Source organism: Pimephales promelas, chromosome 4 (genome assembly GCF_988280905.1).
Source record: "Pimephales promelas chromosome 4, fPimPro1.hap1.1, whole genome shotgun sequence".
NCBI classification, from domain to species: domain Eukaryota; kingdom Metazoa; phylum Chordata; class Actinopteri; order Cypriniformes; family Leuciscidae; genus Pimephales; species Pimephales promelas.
The window spans coordinates 34,587,025-34,614,362 of record NC_142772.1 but is presented as its reverse complement, the minus strand read 5'-3'; the positions used below and the strand labels follow the sequence as shown (position 1 = coordinate 34,614,362).

The 27,338-nt window shown below is 38.8% G+C and overlaps 1 protein-coding gene across 4 annotated transcripts in view; it reads right to left on the bottom strand.

Annotated features, from left to right (window-relative positions):
* Positions 1–1,290: 1,290 nt before the first annotated feature.
* Positions 1,291–27,338, bottom strand: part of tncb (tenascin Cb) — a 66,764-nt gene continuing 40,716 nt past the window's right edge. For 2 of the 4 annotated variants that reach the window (XM_089130340.1, XM_039659481.2), the window contains 21 exons: positions 25,262–26,761; positions 23,918–24,181; positions 23,714–23,829; positions 22,916–23,069; positions 20,578–20,847; positions 20,223–20,408; positions 19,134–19,223; positions 17,759–18,022; positions 15,022–15,297; positions 7,921–8,193; positions 7,107–7,229; positions 6,306–6,449; positions 5,956–6,075; positions 5,715–5,858; positions 4,577–4,707; positions 4,323–4,455; positions 4,067–4,218; positions 3,735–3,831; positions 3,452–3,613; positions 2,696–2,859; positions 1,291–2,551 (listed from right to left, as the gene is read on the bottom strand). In XM_089130340.1, the coding sequence (XP_088986466.1) occupies positions 2,441–2,551; positions 2,696–2,859; positions 3,452–3,613; positions 3,735–3,831; positions 4,067–4,218; positions 4,323–4,455; positions 4,577–4,707; positions 5,715–5,858; positions 5,956–6,075; positions 6,306–6,449; positions 7,107–7,229; positions 7,921–8,193; positions 15,022–15,297; positions 17,759–18,022; positions 19,134–19,223; positions 20,223–20,408; positions 20,578–20,847; positions 22,916–23,069; positions 23,714–23,829; positions 23,918–24,181; positions 25,262–26,761 (4,874 nt within the window). In that variant the 3' untranslated portion in view covers positions 1,291–2,440. The remainder of the gene's footprint in view (positions 2,552–2,695; positions 2,860–3,451; positions 3,614–3,734; positions 3,832–4,066; positions 4,219–4,322; positions 4,456–4,576; positions 4,708–5,714; positions 5,859–5,955; positions 6,076–6,305; positions 6,450–7,106; positions 7,230–7,920; positions 8,194–15,021; positions 15,298–17,758; positions 18,023–19,133; positions 19,224–20,222; positions 20,409–20,577; positions 20,848–22,915; positions 23,070–23,713; positions 23,830–23,917; positions 24,182–25,261; positions 26,762–27,338) is intronic. The other 2 variants (XM_039659482.2, XM_039659483.2) reach the window with 2 other exon arrangements.

Genomic DNA, 27,338 nt, shown 5'->3' with positions numbered 1-27,338 from the left:
TAGAACCCATATTTAAGAAAAATGAATAACTAAAAGGATTTAATTATTTAATTTAATTATTATTTAATTGAAAGGCGGAGTGGTTTGAACAATCCGATGAAAGGGGCGTTTCAGCGCCGCCCACGTGCAGCCTACAACGAAATATCCCGCAAGAACCCGAATGATGAATTCTCTTAATTCGATTCCAAAGAGGAAATTAAATGATCAAAAATGAATAAACGAACATGGTTTTCATTTCTCGTTATTCCGTTCTAAAGAAGATATTAAATAATCAAAAAGTACACGGGCCAAACTGGTCCCTCTTTCTCTTCTTTATAACTAGCATGAACTATCAAGTTGATGTTTTTTGTATAACTAGCTTGAGCACACACACACACACACACACACACACACACACACACACACACACACACACTCACACAGGCCTATTTGTGTTCTTTGAATTAGTCAATCATTTTAAATAAAATAAAATTCATTCATTATTTCATTACATAATTATTTCCTTTATTTTTTAAAAATAGAGTCGACTCGTCAGATATGCGAGCCAGTTCCTGTCGTTCACCTACAATAACCGGTTCTTATTAGAGCCGACTCATTCGCGAACGACATTAGCCTCGCCCTGGAATTCAGCTTTTACTGTCTATGGAACTCAGGCGAGGCCAGTCTAGCAGGGGCAGGCTCAGGCAGTTCTCCCAGATTATGGAAACACCTAGTGCAGTGGCCGTCGAGAGAGCTCAACGCGCTGCAACTGAAGAAAACATGCAAACAAAGAAAACACCCTCATAGTTTCACAACACACGTGTTCTCCAAATACTCACAACACAACCAAGAACCAATACAAAAAGCACGGCAAATGTCTGCATGCTGCCGCAACGCGTTTTAAATTAATTCAAAATTAAGGATAATTTTTGACTTCAATATCTCTTGGAAAAGTGGTTTTCCCCTAGCGTAAGAAATTACGTAGTACTCGAACCAAGGTTACGTTAGTAACCGTAGGCCTACGATTTCATGATCCCATCCCATTCATCAAAAATTAATTACCCCATAACCTCATTATATTCCGCCTTTACCTGTCTAAATAGCTGCGGGCATTGATGATAAAACGGCCAGCAAGCCAATCAGATTGCATTGTCGCACGTATACTTGCATAAAGTAGAGAAAAAAACAGCAGCTATTTCTTTATGGATTCCATTTAAGAAACAAATTAAATGTTTTGAATATATGTGAAAATTGTAAATGTTACTTTAGGCTAATTTTGTTTGTCCAAATAAGCACATGTTGCAAACGTGATTTATTAAACAAAATCTGTTTTATTGTAAGAGAAACACCTGTTGTACACCCATTTAATAAACAAACAAACAAACAAAAATATTCAAATACCAAAACGAAACATAATTTACACAGGTATCGTATGGGTCAGTGGTTTAGTCGATAGCAGGGTAGGGGCAAACACGAAGACTTGTTTTGTATATTAATTCTTTCTGCAAACAGAACTTTCATATAAGACTATGTTTACAATAATTTCAATAACCTGGCCATTACTGGCAATCAAAGTATCACTTAATCCAAAGATTGAACATAGGTCCTGCCTTAACCTTTGTTTCATTTAAATCTTTTAGAGGATATTATCTTATGCTTTGTGACTGAATGCCAATATAGTTATAGGGTACAGGAAACACGACAAAAGGTGCATATAAATGAACACTTAGCAGTACTGTAAAGATGCCAGTTCCAGAAACGTGCCACTTGACTTCATAACTGATGAGTATGAGTTGTGAGAGAGAGAGCGAGCATGGGTACTTAGATTTATCACACACAGGCTAGAAAGAGATGAAAAAAATCTCTGAGCCTCCCCACTAGATATTGTTATGCAGTCTTGCATATTAAATGCTGAATTATCATGTGCCATTAAACTTCTCATCCTAATTGAGAAGTTAAAGGATAAAGTATTCTTGAGGCTAACCACAGCCTAGGGAAGAGGCTCCAACAACATTAAATAAAATACCACACACAAACATTCAACTCTCTCCACTGTAACTGTATGTGATATACAGAAAAATAATATAGATTTTTTTAACTGGAAAGCACCAAGCCAAACTCAAAATCTCCCCTCCATCAGCATTGTATTATCTAGATGTTACTGAGTGTCTGTCTTTGGTGTGCTCATGATGTACAGGCACAGTGTGTAATGTTAAACACTTCACTATGAGTCTATTGGTTTACTGTTGAACAGAAGTGGTACACACACAACTGTGTATGGACTTTTAGCTTTGAAGACCTTTTTTTTTGTTCTTGTTCTCCATGAGTAGGAGAGTGTAGAGAGCAGACTGGGCTCCTGGCAGTGGCTTTGGTAGATGAAGGGGATGAGATGATTCAGGAGGAACAAGGGGAGAATGGGCAGCAGAGGAGGGTAGGTTGGTTGGAGCCGGAGCGCACTGGTTTATGATCGCTTTCTCCTTCCCTCAAAGTTCCTGAAGTTGGCAGGCCTGATCTTCATCTCTGCAAACTCGATGGAGTGCTCATGACCCTTCCAGTGGAACCAGTTTACACCCTGGAGAAAAAAAAAAAAATCAAATTATCTTGACAGTATATATCTCTTTCATATTCACATAATTCTCTCACAGGGAGCTCAAACAAATATGTCAGCCTGCCTCTACTGTATGGAAAGTAAAAAATGCAGATTTGAAATGTGTACCTTGCTGTGACTGTTGTCTCCGTATCGGCCCATTATATTGACTCGATGACAGTTTTTATACCAGAAAGCCCCCTTATAAGACAACGCACAGTTGGTGACAGCTATATCATTGTCATGATCGTAAGTTGAGAATGGACGGCTGTGGTGGTACGTCATTGAGTCACCTTTAAAACAGCATCATCACAAAATCAGTCAGATTTTAAAACAACTATGATCAAGTTGTATGTTTACCTTATGAACATAATTTATGTATACTATACACACACACAGACGCACAATACTGTTCAAAAGCTGTTCACCACCTCTTTTCAAATTTGATAATAATGAGAAACTCCAAATCAGCATCAACGGATCATGTGACACCGAAGACTGGCTGCTGTAAATTCAGCTTTGTCATCACAGGAATAAATTATATTTTTAAAATATATTAAAATCAAAAACATATTTTTAATTGTATTAATACTTCACAATATTATAAATAAATACATCTGTTTTGTTTTAAATCTGGGAGCAAATAATTGTTCCCAATTTGTTTTGAAGAAAAACATTTATTTTATAATGTGATTTCCCCCCCACTTTCAATTGTTTTACTTCAATAAAAGATTAGAATTTTTTTCATTTTTTAAAATAAAATATCAAGAGGATAAACAATGCAGATTAATTTTTTACAGGCATCTTTTATCATATTTACCAAGGGGACAAATAATTCTGACCAGAAATATATAGAGAGAAGTCGAGAGAGGTGAAATACTTTACCTGCAGTGCCGCTGTATCCTCCAACATGGACTTTGTAGCGACTGCGTGGTTCGGAGATTGAAAACTTGTCATATTGTGCATATGCAGACTCTCCCTTATCTCTGAGGTCCACACGCAGCTCATACTGCCCAGAGGAGGTGATCTTGTGGAGGTTAGAGAGACCTGCAGATTCAGCCAATGGAATCAGTAATCCAAATTGATTCAATTTCACCAAATCATAAAACCTCTGGGCTTCTATACTCAATATTAGCAATGTGTCATGTCTGCACAGATATAAACATACCCAGCCAGAATTCATCGTTCAGGTCACCAAAGCCTGCAGTGTAGTTCTTCCAGTTTCTGAAAAACTCCACTTTACCGCTCTGCCGTCTCACAAACACCTGCGTGGAGGTACCTCGATATTAACAATGACTCTCTCTGTGTTTCAGGAGACTTTAAATGAAAATTCACTTGAAAATTCAAATTCAATCATCATTTATTTACCCTCATTACTTTCATTGGAGCATTTGGTATGTCATATGGGTAAGTAAATGTTATCATTTTTGAGCAAACTATCCTATTAAAAAAACTCTTTAAGATTATAACAGCTAAGTAATTTGAGGAAGAATTACTCACAATCCAGCCACCTCCATCAGTGGTCATATCGCAGTAGACCTGCAGGGGCTGACTCTCATCTCCACGCAGATAAATAGTGTACAAGCCTGAGGCTGTGTCTCCATTCAACAGAGCCTGGGAGCAGTCTTTAGGATGCTTGTACAGCACTCCAACTGTGAAAAGAGTTTGACCAAGGGCAAGTTTATTTATTCAACACCTTCACAATTAAGATTCCATAATAATGCAGTGAAGCTGTAACATAAATGTATTGGCTCACTGGTGGTGAAGACAGTAGAAATGATCCTGCTTCTCTTTGGCCCAGCAATGGCCTGCAATTTGACTGTGTATTCTGTGGAGGCAGTCAGCTGAGACATGCTGTAATATGTTGCTGTGGGGCTTAGGACAACCTCCTGAGCCAAGAGAAGAAAACCAAGCACATACAACTATCAGTACAGAAGCATTGGACAGTCCATGTAGAAGGCACCGTTGAGTTTTAAGGCCCAAATAAATGTATTTGTGCGGTTCACTCACCTTGACCATGCCATCAGCCGACTCAAAGCTGAGGATATACCCGCTGATGTCTGCTCTTGGTGGCTTCCATGTCAACATGGCAGTCTCTGTTTGAATATTACTAGCAGCCAGATTCTGAGGGGCATCAACATCTGTGACAGAAGGCACTTGGTTAATGTAATAAAAATTAGTATTTACTGATAATTTGCCATCCCCCCCTGGCATTGTCGTATTAAGATTTTATGGGATGATCTCTTCTTGATGCTGCTGACAATGTGTGTGGATGAATCTTAAATGTGCACTGTGTAATTTTAGCGGCATCTAGTGGTGAGGTTGCGAAGTGCAACCAACAGAAGTTACTGTGGCCGACAGGAAGAGATGTCGTCTGAGACAGCAGAAATTAGCAAGTTAAGGTTTGTTTACAAAGTTATATTGAGAAATTACGTTTACTTAATTATTCACTAAAACTATATGTTATTGCAAATATTATTGTTACTTGTTCATCATCATGTCAGTGTTTTATTTGCTGACTTTGGCTAGCTTCTTTGCACGAAGAACAACATGTAGAAACATGTCGGCGAAAAATGGCCACTTAACGTGTAAGGGGACCCGCGGTATATGTATGTATATATAAATGTCTCATTCTAAGGTAATAAAAGCATTACGGTTCATTAAGTAAGGTCTTTATACACCACTGAAAACTTAGTTATGTATATGGTATTGCATTTCTGGCAACAGATCCTCCTAAATATTACACAACACACCTTTACATTTTGGGCACTTATATCTGAAGGGTTGATATTTATTAAAACTAACATGTTTTATTGTGGTATTTTGTGGGTTTTGTTATGAAGGTCACATGTAGATTATGTATAGATTCATTTTCCCAAACCAAGACGTTCAAATTCCATCATAAAAATATGAAGTACTACTTTTAAAACTATCATTGATGAGTAAAATATTCAAATATTGCAATGGTTACTAAATGAAAATAAAACACTTCCAAATAAAAGTTGGGATATTCTCATGAACCAGTAGGAAGATACTGTATGTCAGAACCTGTGCTGTTTCACTTTACACCAATAAAATATATATTTATTGTGTACATACAGATGTCTCATGGTGTTTGTGTGCACGGGTGAGTGAGCGTTCACCTTACCCGTGGTGAACTCTGTTGTGGTTGCAGCACTCTTGGCTGCCTCTCGGACTGCATAGACTTTAACGGTGTATAAGGTGGCGGGTGTGAGGGAGCTCATCTCAAACTCCACAGTGTTCCCAGACACCCTTTCCATCACTGGAGCCACTGACAAAGAACAAAACACACATCTGAGACTCACTGCTCTTGTTTTAGTCTAATGCCTGAAGCAAGAATGAATAAATGACAGTCTGAACTGAGTTACCACTGTCTGAGCTGTAAGTGATGACATATCCGTCCACAGTAGCGATGGACGGCTGCCACAGCAGCAGGGCTTCGGTGTCGGTGATGTTGACTGCTGTCAGACCGCGTGGTTTATCCAGGGCTGAGGACCAACAGATACACACATGAGAGAAGCAAACTTAACTTGGAGTCAATTACTAGGCTTCTGCCAGACAGGAAAGCAAAACACAACTAATAGGCTTACTATACAGTAGAGGTCAACAACAAACCAGTCTAATCTACAGTAGCAATAAATATGAGGTGCTAAAACATTACAAAAGGATTTAATCAATTATTAATTATTTAAAAATACAACACTAGAGGGAGACGTACCTGTCGTGACCCTGTCAGATCCTGGTTCACTCTCCTCCAAGCCCTTCACAGCGATAACAGTGACCTGGTATGTCACTCCAGGGGTCAGATTGGGCAGCATGGCTTGAGACTCTCCTCCATCTACCCTCAGTGTCATAGGGCTGCCTGCAGGGGGAGACATAACACTGGAATTAATAGCTATCGTCACTAGAGGGCAGCGTTGTGTGATTGAATGGCATGGTTACATGCAAGAATACTCTGCTGATGGATAAAACAGTTTGGCTTGATTGATGTTTGGCACTGATAGATTCACATAACTGAAGACGGCCTGATCTAAAAACCTGCACAGAACACTGAGAGGCTAAAAGGACAATATGGGACTTTAGGGGGACATCTCTTGAATGAAATCAACTTATTATGCCAAGAAGGCAGTCAAAGTAGAGAATTTCCTCCTCGACTTGTGCAATATATTCCAAATGTTCTATTTCATTTAAATGCTGTTTTGAACTTTCTATTGAGCAAAGAATCTTGAAAGAGCATCACTGTTTCCACAAAAATATTAAACAGTACTATTTGTTTTCAACAATCAATCAGCATATTAGTATGATTTGTGAAAGATCATGTGACACTGAAGACCTGGCTGCTTGAAATTCAGCTTTGCTACCACGGAAATAAATTAAAATGTAAAATATTTTCAAATAATATTAACCAGACCAGTTATTTAAAATTGTAATAAATTGATCCAACTCCAAACCTTTGAATAGTAATGCATATAATTATAAAGTAACAGTACTGAATCGATAATGACTACATGTTACTTACCACCCTGAACGGGTACATAGGTAACCCGGTAGCTGTCTACATGGGTACGGGGCATAGTCCAGTGAACAGTAGCCGATGTATCAGTCACGCCAGAAAAGCGAATTCCCTTGGGTGTACCTAGACCTTTGTAGAAATTGCACACATAGGAAGCACAACAAGATTGAATTGTTAAAAAAAATACAAATAGGAGTTAACATAAAACCTTTTCCCAAAACAAGTAATTTCAGACTAAAAAAACTAAAATACAGTGCAGTGCGTGTGAAGAAACTTCTTATCCTGCTGAACAAATAGATGCATGAAAGTGAACATTCAAGACATGAGGACAACCAACTGTGCGGCTACAGAGAAAGGACACAGACAAAGGCCCAGGCCTTAAAGCTATTTCTCAGTGATGGACCTCAGAATCTCACGTGACAGATGCAAGAAGATTAACTTGCCCCCAGTACAGAGACACGTGTGACATGTCAGCATCACACACAAGTGGAAAATGAAGCTCGCTAGTATAAAGGAAGATTGCCAGAGACAGGGATAAAACAAAGGAAAATGCACAAAATAGTTGGTCTTGACTCTTGGTTTGTAAATAAAACCCTAGATCACTTAGTAAGACTGGTGATGAATGAGAGAAGACTTGGATGAATGTGTCATTAATGTAACATATTAAGTAAATAATGAGTTATTTTGTTAAATATGGGATTTTGAAAGTTTCCATTTTCATGTTATAATGTTTTGACCAAACCAATCTACTAGTTAACAGAGCAGCAGAAAAGAACGAAAAAGAGTTAGTGGAGACCAGCGTCTCTTAAAAATCCAATACCTGTTTGAGCTACAGCCAAAATGGGCTGGAAATTCCGTTCCAAAATGACCCCAAAGAGCTCAATTTCATACTCCATATCTTCATTGAGACCTGTCACTTCCTTTGTTCGCTTGTCTCCAGATACACTAATCTGGTGGGGTTGGCCCAGTCCATTAGAATCGACGACTTTGAGGATGAATGTATCAAAGACGCCCTCCGGAGCTGTCCATGTCACTTTAAAGCTGTGCGGTGTGATGTCCGAGACCAAAAGGTACTCCACTTGAGGTTCAGCTTCTGTTTGATAAAATAATCAAGTTGTTCTTCCTCTGTAAACTCTGTGAAATGTACTTATAATACGTTAAATGACCAAGAAGTGCACATGCAGGTCTTTGTGGTGTTTGTTAGAGACAATTCAGCGATAATGTTACTCATGCATGGAAATAGCCAATTGTTCTGTCATCTAGCAGTGGCTTCTATATCTATGACAGGTGATGCTGAAATCAGTGAGCCAGTAAATTTAATTTACATATTTTGATTAGAATATGGAATGAGATCTGTTGGTTAGTAGGTGACATTGATGAATTTTCCACCATTATATTAGGTTCCACCATCATAATTGTATCGTCATATAATAGCAGTCATGCAGAGTTCAAGACAGAGCCGTTCCAGGACAATGACACATCCATAATAATCATATTGACAGAAGGGCTCATCCTGGAAACACATTTTTCATCTCGTTTTTAGCTGAACTGGCAAAAGCATATGAATTCTGAGAGAGAAACAATTGCGGTAAGGGTATGTAAAACTAAAAACCTAAAGCCTCAGGGATGTCTTGACCACATTAGAAATGTATTGTATTTTCAACAATGGCTTTGTTTGTCCATTTTTAATATTCTGTGGTTTGTTCTTCATCGTGTACCAAGAACCAGTTACTGCCTATAACACGTTTCTTGCCTTTACTTTTTATAGCACCATAAATTTAGTTGATTAAAATTTGTCTTTCTTTTTTTTTTTACTTTATCTGAAGGAGTAGCAGCATGTAAACTTGTTATAATAAATTGACCTAATTAAGTATGTTAATGCAGTTAAGGCTGTCCTTAATTTGACATTGTAACTTTTTAACTCTGTTCAGTCTAATTTTTATAGGCTGGAAAGAAAAGTCATAACCAGAGACATCCAACAATCCAGCAGCCAGGCTCTTAATGTATACAGGGTATATACGAAGAGTTCAGATGCAAAAGCTTCTAAGTGCCAATTGAAATTTTCTTCTAAAATGATAATTTTTATCAAGCTTGTATATTTAAGTTCAGTAATTTCACTTAAATGGAAATGAAGATTTCCTATTAATTGTCATTAAAGTGAAATTACTGAACTTAAATATACGTACAAGCTTGATAAAAATGGTCATTTTAGAAGAAAATTTCAAATGGCACTTAGAGGCTTTTGCATCTGAACTCTTCATACAGTAATCCTTAAGTTTAATTTACTACTTTTTAATACCTTTTTAATTACTTTCATATTTTTTTTTAAAACCATCACGACACTGAATTGCAAGTGTTAACCAGCGACCTTTCTATTACACAGATTTTGACATTTATAACATACAACAATGAATAGATTTAGAGCACGCATTCCATTTTTATGTTTAGTGGATTGCATTTGCGACCGAAGTGCATTAGCTCCCATCCAGTTGACATTGATGGTTTTTTTTACACACCAAACAATAGAGGGAATGCATTGACATCACTTTCCCGCCGGTACAACCCCCCTCAACCTAACTGAGTGGCAAAAGATCTGTTGCGTGACTGGATTAAATAGGGGAAACTATTAAACAGAAATGCGACTAAAACTAACAATTTCATAAATTTAAACTAAATGTTGGACTCCTAACAACTTACTAAAGATCCAGTGATCCAGGATATTGACATGCAGCCAGCAATCATGTCGCCTGACATTTATGTTGGCCTGATTTCAATAAAAGCAAATAAAAGCAATATATAGATCTAAATAGGCTAAAGCAAATTTGCCTGTGAACGCTTTATATAAATACAATATAGGTAGGTCTAAATCCCGGTGATCACTTATATCAGGGTTATATAGCCTCTATATATCGTCATATCGTCCAGCCACTGAATATGACGTCAGCATCAAACATAGACAGAGATGAAAGATCTTTGATTGTGCCCAGATAAGCTAAAGCCCATATTTATTCGGACTAACGCAAACACAAAATAGGACATCTGATAGTCTGAAAAAAAATAATACCTAATTTTAAAAAAATAATACCTCTAAAACTACATTTAACACTTTTAATGGCCTTAAATTTGACAATTTTGATTTATCACTTTTTAATACTTTTTAAAACCCCGCGGACACCCTGGTATAATTTATTTACAAATACAGATGGGAATAAACATTCTGATTAAATATAGTTTATATTTAGAATAATCTGATCACTGTCTCCCTCTGGATATATGGGCATGTTATTTCACACAAATTATGTAAATGAGATGGAAATTATATACTGAATTTTGCGATCAATGCAATCAAAATGCTAAAAAAAAAAAAATGTAGTATTGATCCAAAGCGATAATGCTATAGAGCCTTGTTGTCCTAAACTAAACTTTTATGAAAGAGAGAGAAAAAAAGCCCCTTGACTGGATTGAACCTCTTCTTCCTCTAAAGCTCTGGATGATGTGAAACAGAAAAGACATTTGTTGAATGTGGTAAAGTGTTGGAAATGAAAACCAGCGAGGACAAATCCCGTGGAGCTGTCCCTCTTCATTAGCACTGTTCACTTGTTTAAGAGTGTCAGCAGTGTTTGAGGCATTTCAAGAGTACTAACATGTGCTCTCCAAGGATCACTTTCATCTGACTGGCTTCTAAGTCTCTCTGGTCTGACAAAGAGGCATCTGTTTGTGGAGGTGGAAAAGGCGCCTACAGAAACAACGTCTGGAAGCAGTAATTCTACAGCAGGCGGCTAAAACCTCTGAGGGGGGTACATGTGTTGACGACGCAGCTAAATCTTACAGCAGGGATAAGCACACCAACTATAAAGTGAAAAGTTTCTGTAAATATTGTACATTTTTTTTCCTGATTTTTAAAGCTTGTATTACTCAGGACAGAGTGAGGCAAGAGTTCATGGGTCGTGTGATGTGAATAGAGAGGAGGTTAACAGAAATCCAATCAGTTCCCCTTCTCCTCTGCCTATTTGCATGCAGACTTGAGAGACTGCTACAACTGTGGCCCCTGCAGCCACTGGCTGATAAACGCCAAGAAAATGTGTGAAAGTGAGGCATAAGAATGAGAAGTAGTGCAGGGTCAGAAAACTGGGCGTGCATACTGAAAAGATCCTTCACAAGAAGCGACAAAAACTCCTCAGGATCACTTCCATGGCAGTACACCCCAGCCTAGACACCCGCTCTATTTGCTGAGCAACTTTGGTATGCGCCTAATAAATGTATGTTTGTTACAATACAACTTGTCTGGTTTGCTGGTAGACTAGAAATGCCACAAACCAAATTATTTAAATGGACTCACCAGCGATGTGAATTGAATGCCGCAGTCAATTAGAATGAAAAAGACATCATCAGTCTAACTTTGTTTTGCCTGTTAAACACAAATGTACCAGTGAAGACAGGCAGAGGTCATTTACTGCACCTGCAGGCTGTGCTGGTGATTATGCAGACGTGAAAGTGTGGAGCATTAAGATGCTGTGCATGTATGCTTTGAATGTCAGCACACTTCAACGCATAGTTCAGGTGATGGGAAGAGTGTCGACATTTCATTTCACAGAATCCGCAGCTGACTTAAAAGAGGCTTTTTTGTAGCGCTCACACAATGAAATCACACAATGTCAAAGTACTGTATGTGCTGCATTTAAAGGCGAACTCCGGCGAACAATGAACATTTGGTCTAATAAAACATCGGTACCTAGTCAATCGTTCTCTGAGTTTTGTTTTCTTGATAATCGAATGTAAAGAGTTTTATCTCTAAAAACTGTTTAGCGTATAATGCTAGTAATGGGGGCATTGAGTAAGTAAAAAGAAATCGCTAGTTTATACCACTAACAAGGCTCAAAATAGCCTCACACTCACACAGTAACATAATGAGGGTCCATACATGCAAAACAAAGCATTGAGAACTTTGTAAGTGTACAGACCGTTTAATAAGAAGATACTTTATGAAGACTGTAGACAGTTCACTTCGCGTATACAGGCAGGAGCCATCTTAAAAAATAGTCTCGATAAGTCGATCCCTGAACGCCGTTCATACAGTTCAGAAGTTCGCTGAACTTCATACAGTTCAGATCACTCAGCACCAAGTTCGTGGTTTGACTTATCGAGACTATTTTTTAAGATGGCTCCTGTCTGTATACGCGAAGTGAACTGTCTTCATAAAGTATCTTCTTATTAAACGGTCTGTACACTTACACAGTTCTCAATGCTTCGTTTTGCATGTATGGAGCCTCATTATGTTACTGTGTTAGTGTGGGGCTATTTTGAGCCTTTTTGGTGGTATAAACCAGCGATTTCTTTTTACTTAGTCAATGCCCCCATTACTAGCATTATACGCTAAACAGTTTTTAGAGATAAAACTCTTTAGATTCGATTATCATGAAAACAAATCTCAGAGAACGGTTGACTATGTACCGATGTTTTATTAGACCAAAGGTTCATTGTTCGCAGGAGTTCTCCTTTAAGAATTAACCAACCCGATCCCACGGCAATTTGTACGTATTTTATGAGGTGGCTAATTAGTACGAATTAATCCGACCTCACTCGTATGAATAAGTAAGATTTTTGCTAAATCATAGGCTTCATATTTTGCGAGTTGCCCGATTCATACAGTATGAATCCCCTCTGACCCCGCCCCTAAACCTACCCATCACTGGGGTTTAGACAAATCATACGAATTTGTACGAGTAAGGTCATATGAATTTGTACAAAATAGCCACCTTTTACTCGCTCATACAAATTCGTATGAATTGAGATAGTCTTGAACAAGTATGCATGTAATATATAAAATCCAGACATACTACATCAGCCATGTTGGTATTGTCATGTGACTTATGACATCAGCACCTGCTCCCTATTATTTATGGATATTGTATGATGTCCTGTGGATCATATGTTTTATGAATACTGTTTATTCTGACATATTACATTTGATGTATTGCTTTTCGCATAATACATGGGGAAGAAGGCATATTCGGATGTTGGGATTTATTCTGGAATCAGTAATGAATGAGGCCGTGTAACGAGAGCTGTGCGAGTAAACCTCACTCCCCTGGCCTCAAGAGGCACTAGCGACTAACGTCAGAGGCTGAGGTGTTTAGCATCCATGTTAGCGCACATAAGTTCCATGACGGGGACACTGGTTCGAATCTCGCTATCCTGGTGCGAGTAGAACCAGATGGGTTACTAGCTTCATTACACTACCATTCAAAAGTTTGTGGTCAGTAAGACTTTTTAATGTTTAATTTTTTATGTTTTTGAAAGAAGTCTCAGCTATGGTCCTCAAGAAACATTTCTTCCTATTATCAATGCTGAAAACAGTTATGCTGCTTAATTTTTATCTGGAAATAGTGATGATTCTTTAAGGTTTTTCCTCTTTGTCGCCATCTCTGTTCGAAATCTGCATTTACAGTTATTTGTGGAATTATCAACTTTACATGAGTTGTACCTTGGCACGGCACAGTGTGGATGAATCCAATATTTTGAGGAGAATGTGTGGGTGTCAGTCACTGTGCGGTGTGGATACTGGCATTCGGGATCACAGATTCTACTTTTTGGAAGTATGACCAATGTAAGAATTTTCACCCTAAAATTTCGTCTGAACACGTAACATCCACTCAAAAACTGTTAATGTTAACAACATCAGTATCGCTTGACTACATTTAAAGCCCTTCAGATATTTATCCATGTTTTCGCATGGGCCGGTTGCAGTCTCTTTTTCAATACTCTCAGTTCAAAGTCTTTTGCATTGAACCTTTCTGGATCTGCCTTCAAATTGATACGTTTAATTATATCAAGTGCTGTTTGAAAAGGCTATAAATCTCCACCTCCAACATCCTCACATGCAACATAGCCTACTAGCCGAGACCTTCTTTATGTGTACAGATGTGACGTAATGACGCAAAGACATGCTTGAATCTCCCGCGGAAATCCACCAGTACCACTGGAATTAAAAACATTATTTCAAGCTTTTGAATCGAGCAAGCAGACGTACTTGTATGTACTTGCTCAAAAATTATTTTGGATAATTTTTAACCCAAAAAAGTTTGGGGTGCAGACTGCAGCTTTAATGACTAGACAGTTCAAAAGATAGTCAGCTTTTGATCAATTGCATCTTGTCGAATATGGTTTCTTTCTCTTTTTTTTTTAAAGTACTTACTCCAAACTTTTGAACGTTAGTGTGGTAGGGAGTAGGCATTTTCAAACAAGGATTTTTAATGAGGCTGCATTATATTTCGCATATCTAGTTCTTGTCGACTCTGCCTTTTCTGTAAATTTTTTCATTTTTTTTATTTTTTTATTTGGCATTTATATTATATTCTATTATTTTTTTTCTCTATTAGTATTTTTATTCCTGTACTGCATTTTATCAAAAAGCCCTTACTGTTTTGTATTGCTCGTGTATTTTATTGCATGTATTGCATTTTACTAAAAAAGCCCTTCTAGGGACTAATGTTGTAAATTAGCTTTGGCTAAAAACATTGATACATGCATCAGATCACTGTCAAAGTGTATCTATGTTATCTGTATCTGTCCCTATCTAAATAAACTATAATAATAATTTATGTTGTTTAGTTGACAGTGCCCAATATTTACTCAACCTTCTATATTAATAGTGGAAAATAAAATGAATATTAGTTTTATATGGAGATGACAGATGGAGAGATGAAAACACTGAGAAGGATACAAAAAAAGTAGAAAGTTAGAGTTTAAATCGTGTTAGAATCAATTCAACATGTGATGTGATAAAAAATTGTAAATTAAAAGAGACAAGAGGTTAGTCTGTATTGCTGCTTGAGGGACAGCATTTGATCCGAAAACTTGGAGGAAAAAATGCCAAAAGACAACCAAGCTGGTCCAAGACATGGCAAGTTGCAAATGATACCTGTGATAGCTTCCGCAAAGACAGGATCTAAGAGATCTCCCTTGTACAGCCCATACAGTGTGACCCTGTAGAAAGTACTAGGGGAGAGGTCAGTGACAGCCAGGCTGAAATCCTGACTGGATAATGTGTGGTTCTGGCCATCAAATAAACCATCTGGGTCAGACACTTCAACCAGAAAGCCCTCAACCTCTCCTCTGTCCAGCTCCCAGGACACACTGAAGCTGTCCCAGGACACATCAGAGATGGTGATGTTTCCCACCTGAGGCTTCTCATCATCTGGATTACAAACAGATCAGAAGATAATTACTTCGGCAGGAAAACATTCATTTAGGAGAAGAGCATCATGGGTAATGGTAACAAAAGAGATTCGATTTCTCAAGGCATTCTCTCTTTAAGATGATGCTAATTTCTGTAGCTTGGAATCGAATGTTATTGAGGTGAAAACAAAAAGGCCTGAAAACTAAAAAAAGACCACAGTGCAGCATGTTTCACATTATTCAAAACATTGCAAATAATTGTAACAATTAAAGGGGGGAAATACATTTTACTTGAGCAAGTCGAACAACAATAAACCCCTTAATTTGTTACTCCAAAAAAATTCATCGCCATCTGTTCAAAACAGAACAGGAACATTTGCCCATGCAGTGAAAACACAAGTAATATCTTTCAGAAAGTTGTAGTGACAAACAAACAAATCTGCAGTCATTTCTCTAACAACCTATTAACATCCAAGCACCAGTTTGCTGAGGCAGCTTTGGTATTAATGGCCCTGAGAAAAGCCATCAAATTTTTTTTTGCAGCTCCTGCCTAGCCTGTCTGAGCAGAGGTACGCTGAACACTTCAAATAAGGGAGGCAGCCATGCAGCGCGGTGCGGTGCAACCTATAATTGAACATCATTGTGCATTGTCAGCATTCACAGGCAAAGTGGGGGCAGATAGGAAGGAGATGCACGGTGGGCTAACCATTATCCTGTCTATGAACATTCAAGAGGGCAGAAACGTGGCGTGCAAATAGGGTGACAATGGGGAAGAAGTGAATGACCTTCCCAGGCATTAGGGCCGCTTGTCGCTTTTGAAACCTGGAAATGAAACAATATGAAGCTGTCAAACAGCAAAACAACTCATTGATCATCTCGTGCCATTCATGGGAAGTGAAAATTGGTTAAATTGTTTTATTTTGCACACTAATTCAATAGAGTTCTTTCCACTGAAAGCGGCCCAAGTCTGAGGAGTGGTCCTCACTGCATGCAGATGGGAATGAGAGGTGGTAGAATCAAAGAATGGCTTTATTGCGGTGAGATCCTCACACCACAAACACCTCAAGGGCATTTTTAAAGCCATTGTTGGACGCATGCGTAACCCTTTTAGGCTCTACATAGACACCACTGTATGGGCTTTAATTAAGACATGCATGTTTTTTACACAAAGTTGCGATCCTATTTGTCATTTTCACAAGCGATATCCAATAATTTGAATCGGAAACCATGCAATTAGGTACTTCATGTGAGAGTGAAAGGGTTTACGCTGGTCAGGCAGATTCACTTGGTTTGAATGTGACTTCTGTCTGAGATGTGCTTCATACATCACTACACGCGTTTTTTTTTATTTCGCTAATGTGACCTGACCGCACCTTAACTTAGTTCATGCATGCATGTGACGGTTTGCTCTCTCCTTTTTGGCCTGGTTATGGCCTGATATGTTTCCATTGAGATCTCAGTCATCAGATTTCCGCATCTCCACGTTACAAGCTGAAACTCTTCTAATAATTCCAGAGAAGCGTTTAGTGAACAGAAGAAAGCCAGACCAAGCTCTCCCTTCCCCCCCATCTACCCAAATCCTTTGGGTCTGAGGGAAGTGTATGCCCATGTTTGTGTGCCGTGTCTAAGGCCGATAATGGCTGCTGAAATAAATGCATTGGGATTATAGTGCTGGTGATTTCAGAGACAACATTTTAACAGGCGGCTCAGCATGTGTCCTATTTATCAGTCCGCCCCACAGTTCATTGTGGTCAAATCACGCAAATCCAAAAGGGGAGTGGGCTCACTCTGACGATTATCACATGAATGAGCTTTCTGTGCATGTGTGAGAGTGTGTGTGTGTGTGTGTGTGTGTGTGTGTGTTTTGGGGATCTTGAGAAACACTATATCTGTTGTCTTGCCTTAGCGACCAAAGCAAACAGCTGAGGTTATATTTTGTAGCTCCCTGGTTTTAGTTAATGATACTATGTTATATAAGCAAGAACATTTTGGTAACAAAGTTCTGGAAGTTAAGTAAGTGGAATCCTGACCAGAGTGCCTTTGGCTTTCATTGTTTTTTCTTTAAAACAATCCCACATGTCATAAACGAGAAAATAGGGATATTAGGCTTCAATTTCCAGTGGCATGCTGACAATATAAATATTTTGAGATTTTTATAGAAGTCTTCTCAAGATAAGGAGCTACAAAATGTTTAATTCAAATTCATAGAACAAGGACTTCAATATCTTCAAACTCCAAAATAAATATTGATACCTATGAGGGAAAATAGTGAAGAGAATACTTTCCTGAATGGCTTTCAGATACTCAGTGGCCTGCTGAATAAATGTTTATGTATGAAAAATTTGATTCAAATCCTATTTTTTGAAAGCTGATTTCATGATCCAAAGCAGTATTGCTTTTGTCACTCAAGAAGCAAAAGAAAATAGGATGTGAATATGGATTCTAAATATACAAACGAAAATGTAATGATGCACACTAACCTGTGGATGCTGACAAGGTGGCTGGCGCACTCATCTTTCTTCCTCTCTTGGCAGTCAGGCTGATGGTGTACAGCATGCCAGGGTTCAGATCACTCAGGATGTAGGTGTTGGAAGCACCAGGTACCTCCAATTCCGTTCTCTCGCCGACCGCAGATGCAAACACTAGCTCATAGGTGTCGATTTTGGCGACCGGCCTCCTCCAAACAAGTGTCAGTGTGGTCTCTGTGGTCTCACTTACTTGAAGCTCTTTGGGAGCATCAAGATCTAAGAGGACGGGGACAAAACATTAAAGGATTAGTTCATTAAAAAAAGACAATTCGGTCATCATTTTTACTCACCCTCGTTTTGTCCCAAACCTGTGCGAGTTTATTCTATTGAACACATTAGGAAGAGAAACTGGATTGAAGAATGAATTAGAATCGGTCTTCATTCAGACCCGCTTTGTGAACTGGATCAAGTGATTCATTAAAAATATTCAACAATGAATCATTCACAAATCCAACATGAACAAACCAAAAATATTAATGTTCAATTGACCACAATAAGAGTTACATTATTGGCCAGTTATTCACACAAAAGGCTTCAGAAAGCACAGGGGTCATTTAGACCATTTTTATGATACACATGAGAGAGAGTAAAAGAAATTCTTGATTCCTTTCAAATTTATAAATCCTACAACTGAGCTTTATTATGAAAGTAGATCTCACATGCAGTTTTTTACTCAGTTTCACTAATGCTGTAGCATATCATAAGAGACATAAACACCTGTGAGTGGTAATGGTAATAAATAATAAATGGTTACTTTGTTTACGCATACACACACATACACATACACATACCCACACTCGCTCACATACACACTTAAATCACTCTTATGTCACTTCTGGAATTACGGATTTACAAGATGGCTGACTGTAAAAAATAAATAAAATAAAAAGTAAAAATAAATAAATAAATAAACTAGGGCTCTCAAACGATTAATCGCGATTAATCGCATCCAAAATAAAAGTGTATGTTTACATAATATATGTGGGTGCACTGTGTATAATTATTATATATATATATATATATATATATATATATATATAAATACACACACACTTGTATATATTTAAGAAACATTTTCATGTATATACTGTATATAGGTTTATATACAATCTATATTATAAATCTAAATATGTTATATATAAATAATATTTTTTCTTAAATATACATGCATGTGTATTTATATATATACAAAATAATTATACACAGTGCACCCACATATATTATGTAAACACAAACTTTTATTCTGGATGCGATTAATCGCGATTAATCGTTTGAAAGCCCTAAAATAAACACCTGTGAGATAATGACCATTTTTGTTAAGTCTTACCAGTCACTGCATTGGTAGTTGCAGGCAAACTCTCACGCTCTCCCTTAATGGACGTCACCCCCATTCCATACTCGGTCCCGGGCCTAAGGCCTAAGAGAAAACCCAACAAAAATCATTTATCTCAAATCATTAGACAAAACTAAACCATTAATCTCTCACATTGGTTGTTTTTGGAAGCTCCATGGTAGGAAATTGCATTCATACTAGCGGCAGCTCGGTTTCAATTTCATCTTCATGCCATATCAATCTAATGCCTTTCAGTGGCCGCATCAAAGAGCTTCTCCACATGCCAGAGACAATATTTACCATCATACAAGAGATTCTCAGATCCCCACAGCCCCCTTTCATAAGAGCCCTTAGCCCAAATCCCACACTTTACCCCTTTTAATGCCTGTGGCTCCTGCAGAGGTCACTGTGCAGGAGTCCTCCAGCATGAAATTACACCTAATGCATAGGAAGCTCATTATCAATAAAATCACAGGCGTGACGGCAATTACAGATAATAACTGTGTGAAAGAGACAACTAGTGAGATGTGGGTGTGAGAGAGAGGCTCTGCGTTATTAGCCAAACAGATCGTCCGCCTTATTTACAGGGACAGGCCTCCCAAGGACAAAGGAGCAAACCAGACAAAGAATCTATTATCCATTTCGAATATATTTTTTTTCCTCCCAGCCATGATAATCCCTGCCTGCGGTAACACATGGTTGTAGAGAATAAGAATTAGCACAGGAGATTGCCTCAAAGCACAAGTGTATAATAGAAGTGCTGCTGCGACCAAGAAAGCCTCCACTTTCCCTTTTTGACTGGGATTTTCACATTGAAGCACCAGTGTTACTTCATTTAAGGCATGAATAAGGCATTATCAACAAAAAGGGTAGCATCTCATTCCACTTTAGTCGTGTAAACATTTTACGCCACTAAAACAAAGGCGCTCAGACATTCAGAATAGCTTTCCAATTGTTTTAAATCCTTTTTGAGAATGCCTCTTTTTGTTTTCATACATCTCTCTATGATCTGTTTGTAATTGATTTGTAATCGGTTTGTAATCTCTGGAGAGGAATTTTGTGTAATTCAAACTGGCCTCTCACCAGTGATTTTAGCCTGAGTGGTGTCTTGCGGGCCACTGGGGAAGACCAGTTCTCCATGCTCCCCTCCAGAAAGTGGGCCGTATTTAACACGGTAATTCAAGACGTTGGCTCTGCTGTTTTTCCACTCCAGAGTTATACTCTCATCTGTCTGCTCAACTGCCTTGAGGTGCTTTGGGGCATCCAGGTCTGAAACACACGTCAACATGTGGATGAAAGAAAATGCTTCTTGTAAACGTATGGTTATCCTCCAGGGCTAGACAAACAAAATGACTTCAATGCAATGTCTAAGTCTGCCACAATTATCAGTAGACCTACTAAAGTAGATTGATTTCTAGTTGTTGAAAGGAGTTTGTACCTGTGGTGAAGGTCTCATAGACGGGAAAGCTGGTCATCTCTCCCCTGCGGGCCATGAGAGAGACCTCGTACTCGGTGTCCGGAGACAGCTCAGCCAGATGATACTGGGTATCCATGGAGGAAAGCTTGACTGTGTTCCTGTCTGAGGAATCTGTGTTTGGGCCATAGGACACAGAGATCCCATCCACCTGAGCAACAGGCTGAAACCAGGTGACGAGGGCTGTGGTGTCCGTCACATCACGCACATCCACCTGGCTGGGAGCATCAATCACTGCGGATGAGAGGAGAGGTGTGTGAAAGCTAGGGGAAAAGCTACATAATGGGAACATTTATGCAAACAAATGATCTAAAAACAGCTGCTATACACTTTTTGCTATCAAGGACCCCCCAAATATGATAATTGTCTACATAAAATATAATTACAGCTATACATTTTTATTCAAAAAGACCCATTTATAATTTAATTTTAATTAAACCATTGTTTTTTTTTTCACATTGCCACTGTGCTTAATCCAAAAGAAATACGTGTAAAAAAGTATCTGCAAATATTACAAAAATAGCTTTTTATTTAATCAAGAAAAATATCCTAATGAAAGTAAAAATACATATTTGGTCCATGCTAGGTTTTTTTCCCCCTGAAATAGAACCACAAACCCCAGGGGGTCTCCGGTTTGAGAAAACAAAAAGATGCATTTATATATGTATTCCGACATTAAGATTAAGAGAAGTATTTTACCTGTACACTTTGTCCAAGACTTAAAAGAGGATTTATTCTTAATTTCTATGGTAAAATCAGTTTGTCACATTAGGAAGTGTATTGAGAGCAGATACCTATGTGAATGTAAGATAATATAGAGGAACTGCATGCAGCTTAGAGCAGATTTGTGCATGCGAGATGCTCCAATGCACCAGTTATCTCACGGGAGGACAGCCTCTCATGTTGCTGAGTGGTGCCTCCCACACACCGAGAGTGAGGGAGAGAACTCACTTTGAGCAATTAGTCCTCCTTTAATGCAAATCCTATGTGGCACAAGTCGAAGAAATGGAGTAGATGGAGCGTTAGAGCCATGCTGGGAGATTTTTTTTTAGACATTTGTAAGACAGCAAAATCAGCATGTTGTGAAGGGAAACTGGTTACTTGCACTGACAGCATAAGAGGCCAATGTTATAACGGCACATCTTTTCCCTATAGGGCTATAATCTGCATGTGTGTTTTTTCTTTTTTTTTAATTAGTTATTGATAAAAGTGAAAGATTGTTTGGGAAATGTCAAAATGGTAAAAAGTAGTACAGTACTACAGTCAAAGAGGATGAAAAAGCTTGTAACTGGTACTCAGAAATGTTGTGCATAAAAATATTTGTTAATATGTAGAATGATATTTTAGTTTCATGCTGATATAGGAATATATAGATCAAATTGTCAAATAAAAATATTTTATTTAATAAAATTACTAAGACCTTAAATTGTATAAAGATGATACTGTAACTTAATTTAAGATGTAAATCTTAAATCTCAGATGTAAAAGTCTGGTCACAGTAGCATGAAAAATTGGGGGATGCAAAATACTTTTTTTTGCATGTTTTTGAAAAAAGTATCTTAAGCTCACTGAGGCTGTATTTATTTGATGAAGAAATACAGAGAAAACAGTAGCATTTTGAAACAGTTTTACACTTCAAACTCTTTAAATTTGTTTTGTATGTATTTCACAATGAAATCTATTCCTGTGATTGCAAAAGCTGAATTTTCAGTAGTCTTTATTGTCACATGATCTTTTAGAAATCATATGCTTATTTGGGTCTCAAGACATTCATTATTATTAAAATTTTATTCATTAAAAATCCTTAATATTTTTGTGGATACTGTGATACAAGATTAGGCTTTTTGATGAATAGAAAGTTGGAAAGAACAGCATTTATTTGAAAACTGTCACTTTTGATCAATTTAATGCATCCTTGCTGAATAAAAGTTGAAATTTCCATCAAAGGAAACAACGACCCCAAACTTCAGAATGGTAGTGTATATATTTTAGCTGATTCGGTGTAGCAATACACATAATTAGCAAATGGCAAGTGCTAATGTCTTGCAAATTAAGGTATCGAGAGACTAGCACTTACATTGCCAATTAGTCTAACTCAGAATAAAATATTTAAATTTTCAGCAACACCCTTCACTGCAAATAACTGCCAATTAACATAAAATGCTGGCTGCTCTTTTTAATTTCAGGTAAGACATTCTGGCTCTTCAACAAAAAAAAAAAGTCTGAGCCTGAGCCTGAAAAAAAGCCTGAAAAAGTGCAGACTGGTCATGGCCACCTGTTAATTACGTCGACAGCTGCTTACTTGTGACAACATTCTTGCTGGATGGGTTCCCGCGGGTGTTGTTCTTTACGACCTCAAGCTTAACTTCATACTCTTGTCCAGGTCCAAGACCAGACTGCTCAAAGGTGGTCTCAGGAGGTGTGAGAGAGTTCAAAATCTCTCCATCCTCTTCTTTCTGCCATTCAAAAACAGATTTTTTTTGGTTAATTGAATTGGTGAATATATTAAATCTGAAAACCGATCACTCCGTCAAATGTTCTGTTGGTTAATAAGCACAAATCATCAAAGAAGCAACCTCAGGAAAACAAAGTCAAGCTCCTATGAGCTACAGGGTAATGAGAGGGTGTCCTGAGAGTAAACACTTGGGTCTTTTAGCTTATTCTACTTGGATGAGTGTTTCACTTCACAGTGAGAGTTATTTTGGCATTGACATCTCTGAACTTGATGTGTGAATGAGACTGCCAAGCTGTGTTTTGAAAGAGGGATGTAGGGGAGGTTTGCATGTTCTAATGGTGCTGTTTTTTAGAGTTTGCATAAGCCCTTGAGAAAGAAAATAAAGCATTACAGAGAGAATAACAGTTCTGTGGCACATGATCACACATGCTGTTGCCAAGAGCTTCTTAGAGGGTTTTTGTCTCGGAAAACCGCAGACTTCTCGTCAGTAGCTTTTTGCTTAGTGGCACCACTCAGCTATTTTCTCATTTTAAACTATTAGTTGCAAACAAAACAGTCCTTTTATATTACAACTTTTAGGCGAATATATGAGGGTGATGATACACTTTTGGATCACAGCCCTAAGGATGATGCCAGGACACTCACTGTGTTTCTGAAGATGAGGTTCCAGCTATCAAACGGGATGTTCAAGGGGTCCCACTCAACCTCTACTGAAGTCTCTCTAACCGACTTGAATTTCAGACCCTCAGGTTCAGGGAGATCTGATCAAAAGATAGAGCAGCTTAGCAGAATATACTCAGGACAAAATAACATGTAACTTTCCCAAGCATTAGATGGTGTGTGACTTACGTGTGGCGACTCTGGCACTGACAGGGACACTCATCTTGCTGTTTAGGACAGCAAAGACGCTGATTAGGTATTCTATACCAGGCTCGAGCTCCCTAATAGTGGCTGTCTTCTTTTCACCAGAGACTTTCATTTCCATCTCTAAACCGCCAGGAGCCGTAGGCACATAGGTGATAAGATACTCTGTGACAAGCATCTCATTGACCCAGGCGAGGTCCACTGTTTCAGGATCGACTTCAGTCACTGTAAGGTCTCTGGGTGGGGAGACTGTGGATTGAAACAGATCAAATTATTGACTTTATATTAGTCAAGAACCTCTAAGTCAAAAGATAACATGCAGAACTTGGAAAACAACATCTCCTTGAAATTGTGCCACAATTTGTTGGAAAGAGAAATCTTAAGATAAATACTTTATCCAATGATAGCTTAATGTGCAGAGACAACTAAGTAAGCCATTCATGGTTGATTTCCTCAAATGTGTAAATGAATTCCAATTCTGACCAATTCTAAACCAATTCTGTGCAGTTTGGGGAAGAATTCTGGGTTTGTCTGACCAAACCAATATTTTAGCAAATTTTGTCTGGTGAGGCTATGCTTAAAGGGATAGTTCACTTTGAAATTAATTTTTGGTATGTTTTAGCTTACCTCAAGGGCATCCAAGATGTAGGTGTCTTTGTTTCCGCAGTATTTTCAATTTTGATATTTTTAGGTCAAACCGTTCTTGTCTGTCAGTCATTTAATGGAGATTTATGGGGTCCACCCTAGGTTCACCTCAAAGAGCATGCACAGAGAAGTCCAAATTAAACACGATTTAATGACTCGTAAATGTAAGTACACATTGATGGCCTAAGACACGAAACGAGTGGTTTGTGTGAGAAAACTAACAGTATTTATATCGTTTTTATCTCTTGTAATCACAGTCACGTCCAAGTGATCTGAGGGCGAGGGCCCTTCTATCTGCACAAGCTAATACTGTTTGTTTTCTCACACAAACCGCTCGTTTCGTGTCTTAGGCCATCAATGTGTACTTACATTCACGAGTCATTAAATCATGTTTAATTTGCTCTTTGAGGTGGACCCAGGGTGGAACCCATAAATCTCCATTATATGACTGGTTTGACCTAAAAATATCAAAATTGAAAATACTGTGGAAACAAAGACACCTACATCTTGGATGGCCTTGAGGTAAGCTAAAACATATCAAAAATTAATTTTAAAGTGAACTATCCCTTTAATAAATTTATATTTACACCTGCCTCATCTTTGAGAAAGTATAATAGACAAAACTGTAAGTAAAAGCTATGCATGTACAGTGTTATATAGTCGGTGTGAATTATAGTGACTTACTTTCAGAGCAGTCGTCACCAGTGAAGCCTAAATCACATATGCACATTCCATTCAGGCATTGGCCTTGGTCATTGCAATTTTCTGGGCACGTCAGAACCGAGCAATCCACACCAGTGTAGCCTTCAAAGCAGATGCATTTTCCATCTTCACAGTAGCCACGGTCCAAACAGTTGTTAGGACACATCTTTATACCACAGTCCTCCCCAGTGAACCCACTGTTACACACGCACTGGCCATTTACACAATGTCCTCGGTTATGGCAGTCACTGGGGCACGTCAGCTCGCTGCAGTCAAGGCCCGTAAAGCCAGTGTGGCAAACACACTTGCCGTCCACACAACGTCCATGGTCATTGCAGTCATTGGGGCATGTCTTGATATTGCAGTCTTCCCCAGCAAAACCATCATGGCAAATACACTTGCCATCTACACACTGTCCACGGCCATGGCAATGATTGGGACAGGTTTTGATGCTGCAGTCTTCTCCAGCAAAGCCATAGCGGCAAACACACTTGCCATCTACGCACTGTCCACGTCCATGGCAGTGATGGGGGCAGGTCTTGACACCACAATGTTCTCCTGCAAAGCCATCATGGCAAATGCACTTGCCATCTATGCACTCTCCTCGTCCATGGCAGTCATTTGGACAGGTCTTGATGTTGCAGTCTTCTCCAGCAAAGCCCACTTTGCAAATGCACTTCCCGTTGACGCATCGACCACGATCGTGACAGTTATTGGGGCAGGAAAGTTCTGAGCAGTCGTCCCCTTCATATCCAGCATCACAAATACACTCACCATCGACGCACTGTCCTCGGTCATTGCAGTTGTCAGGGCAGGAGAGAATGCTGCAGTCCTCGCCCTCGAACCCGGGGTCACATATGCACTTCCCATTGAAGCAGTGACCTCTCTGATTGCACTCATTGAGACAGGTGAGCTTGGAGCAGTCATCTCCGCTGTACCCAATGTTACAGACGCACTGTCCATTGACACACCTGCCACGGTGGTTGCAGTTTTTGGGGCAGGTAAGCTCCCCACAGTCCTCCCCAGTAAAACCCTCTTCACAATAGCAGGTTCCATTGTCACAGCGGCCACGGTCATAGCAGTCGTTAGGACAGATGAGCTCAGAGCAGTCAAACCCCGTCCAAGGCTCATCGCATACACATTCGTCATCCACACAGCGCCCCCTGCCAAGGCAGTTGTTTAGGCAGTTGGTTAAACTGCAGTCTTGACCGATGAAGCCCTCCTCGCAGAGGCAAACCCCGTCGACGCAATCTCCATTCTCACCGCAATCTACAGGACACAGCTCGATACTGCAGTCCTCCCCACCGAAGCCCTCGAAGCAGACACACTTTCCATCCTCGCAACGGCCTTGATCCTGGCAGAAGTTCGGGCACTCTGGCTCGGAGCAGTTGACACCCTTCCAACCGGGCTCACACAAACAGCTGCAGGTCTCAGTGCTGTAGTTGCCACGGCCACTGCAGTAGGGTTTGGTTGTGACTTCACCTGAGAAAGAGTGAAAAACACTTTCAAGCTGGTTTAGGTGGTGATGGGAATTGTACATTACACTGGTTGAGCTACATTTTTTTTTTATTCACTACAAAGAATTGGCTTGTTATGGTTCAAACACATCTTGTATATGAAACTTTGAGGTTTGCTTTGAGGTCCAGACCAGAGTCACTTGTGACGATGAAATTAATCAAAGTATCTAAATATTATGCAGCCATAGAAGTAATTTTTGGGGAGGCTGGTATAATCTTGTTCAAACCAACACTAGATTGCAGCAGGTTTGAATTTGATATATTTAGAAATAATTACGCTCATGTATACAAACTACAAAGGATCATGATACAGAAAGCCTTGAATGGTTACCTCTTACAATTATTGGTTATGTATGCGTAAGAAGATGAATTTCATTTAGCTTGTGCCCTTCTCCTTTTTCAGCCACATTTTGGATGGAAGCAAACCGTGTTGAGTCATTCTAATTGGTCAGTTTAGCAATAAGTGGGTCATTTTGCTGCATGTCAGCTCCTTCTAACATTCATGTAGTGATTTAAAAAAATAGTTTGGGTTACCAAATATG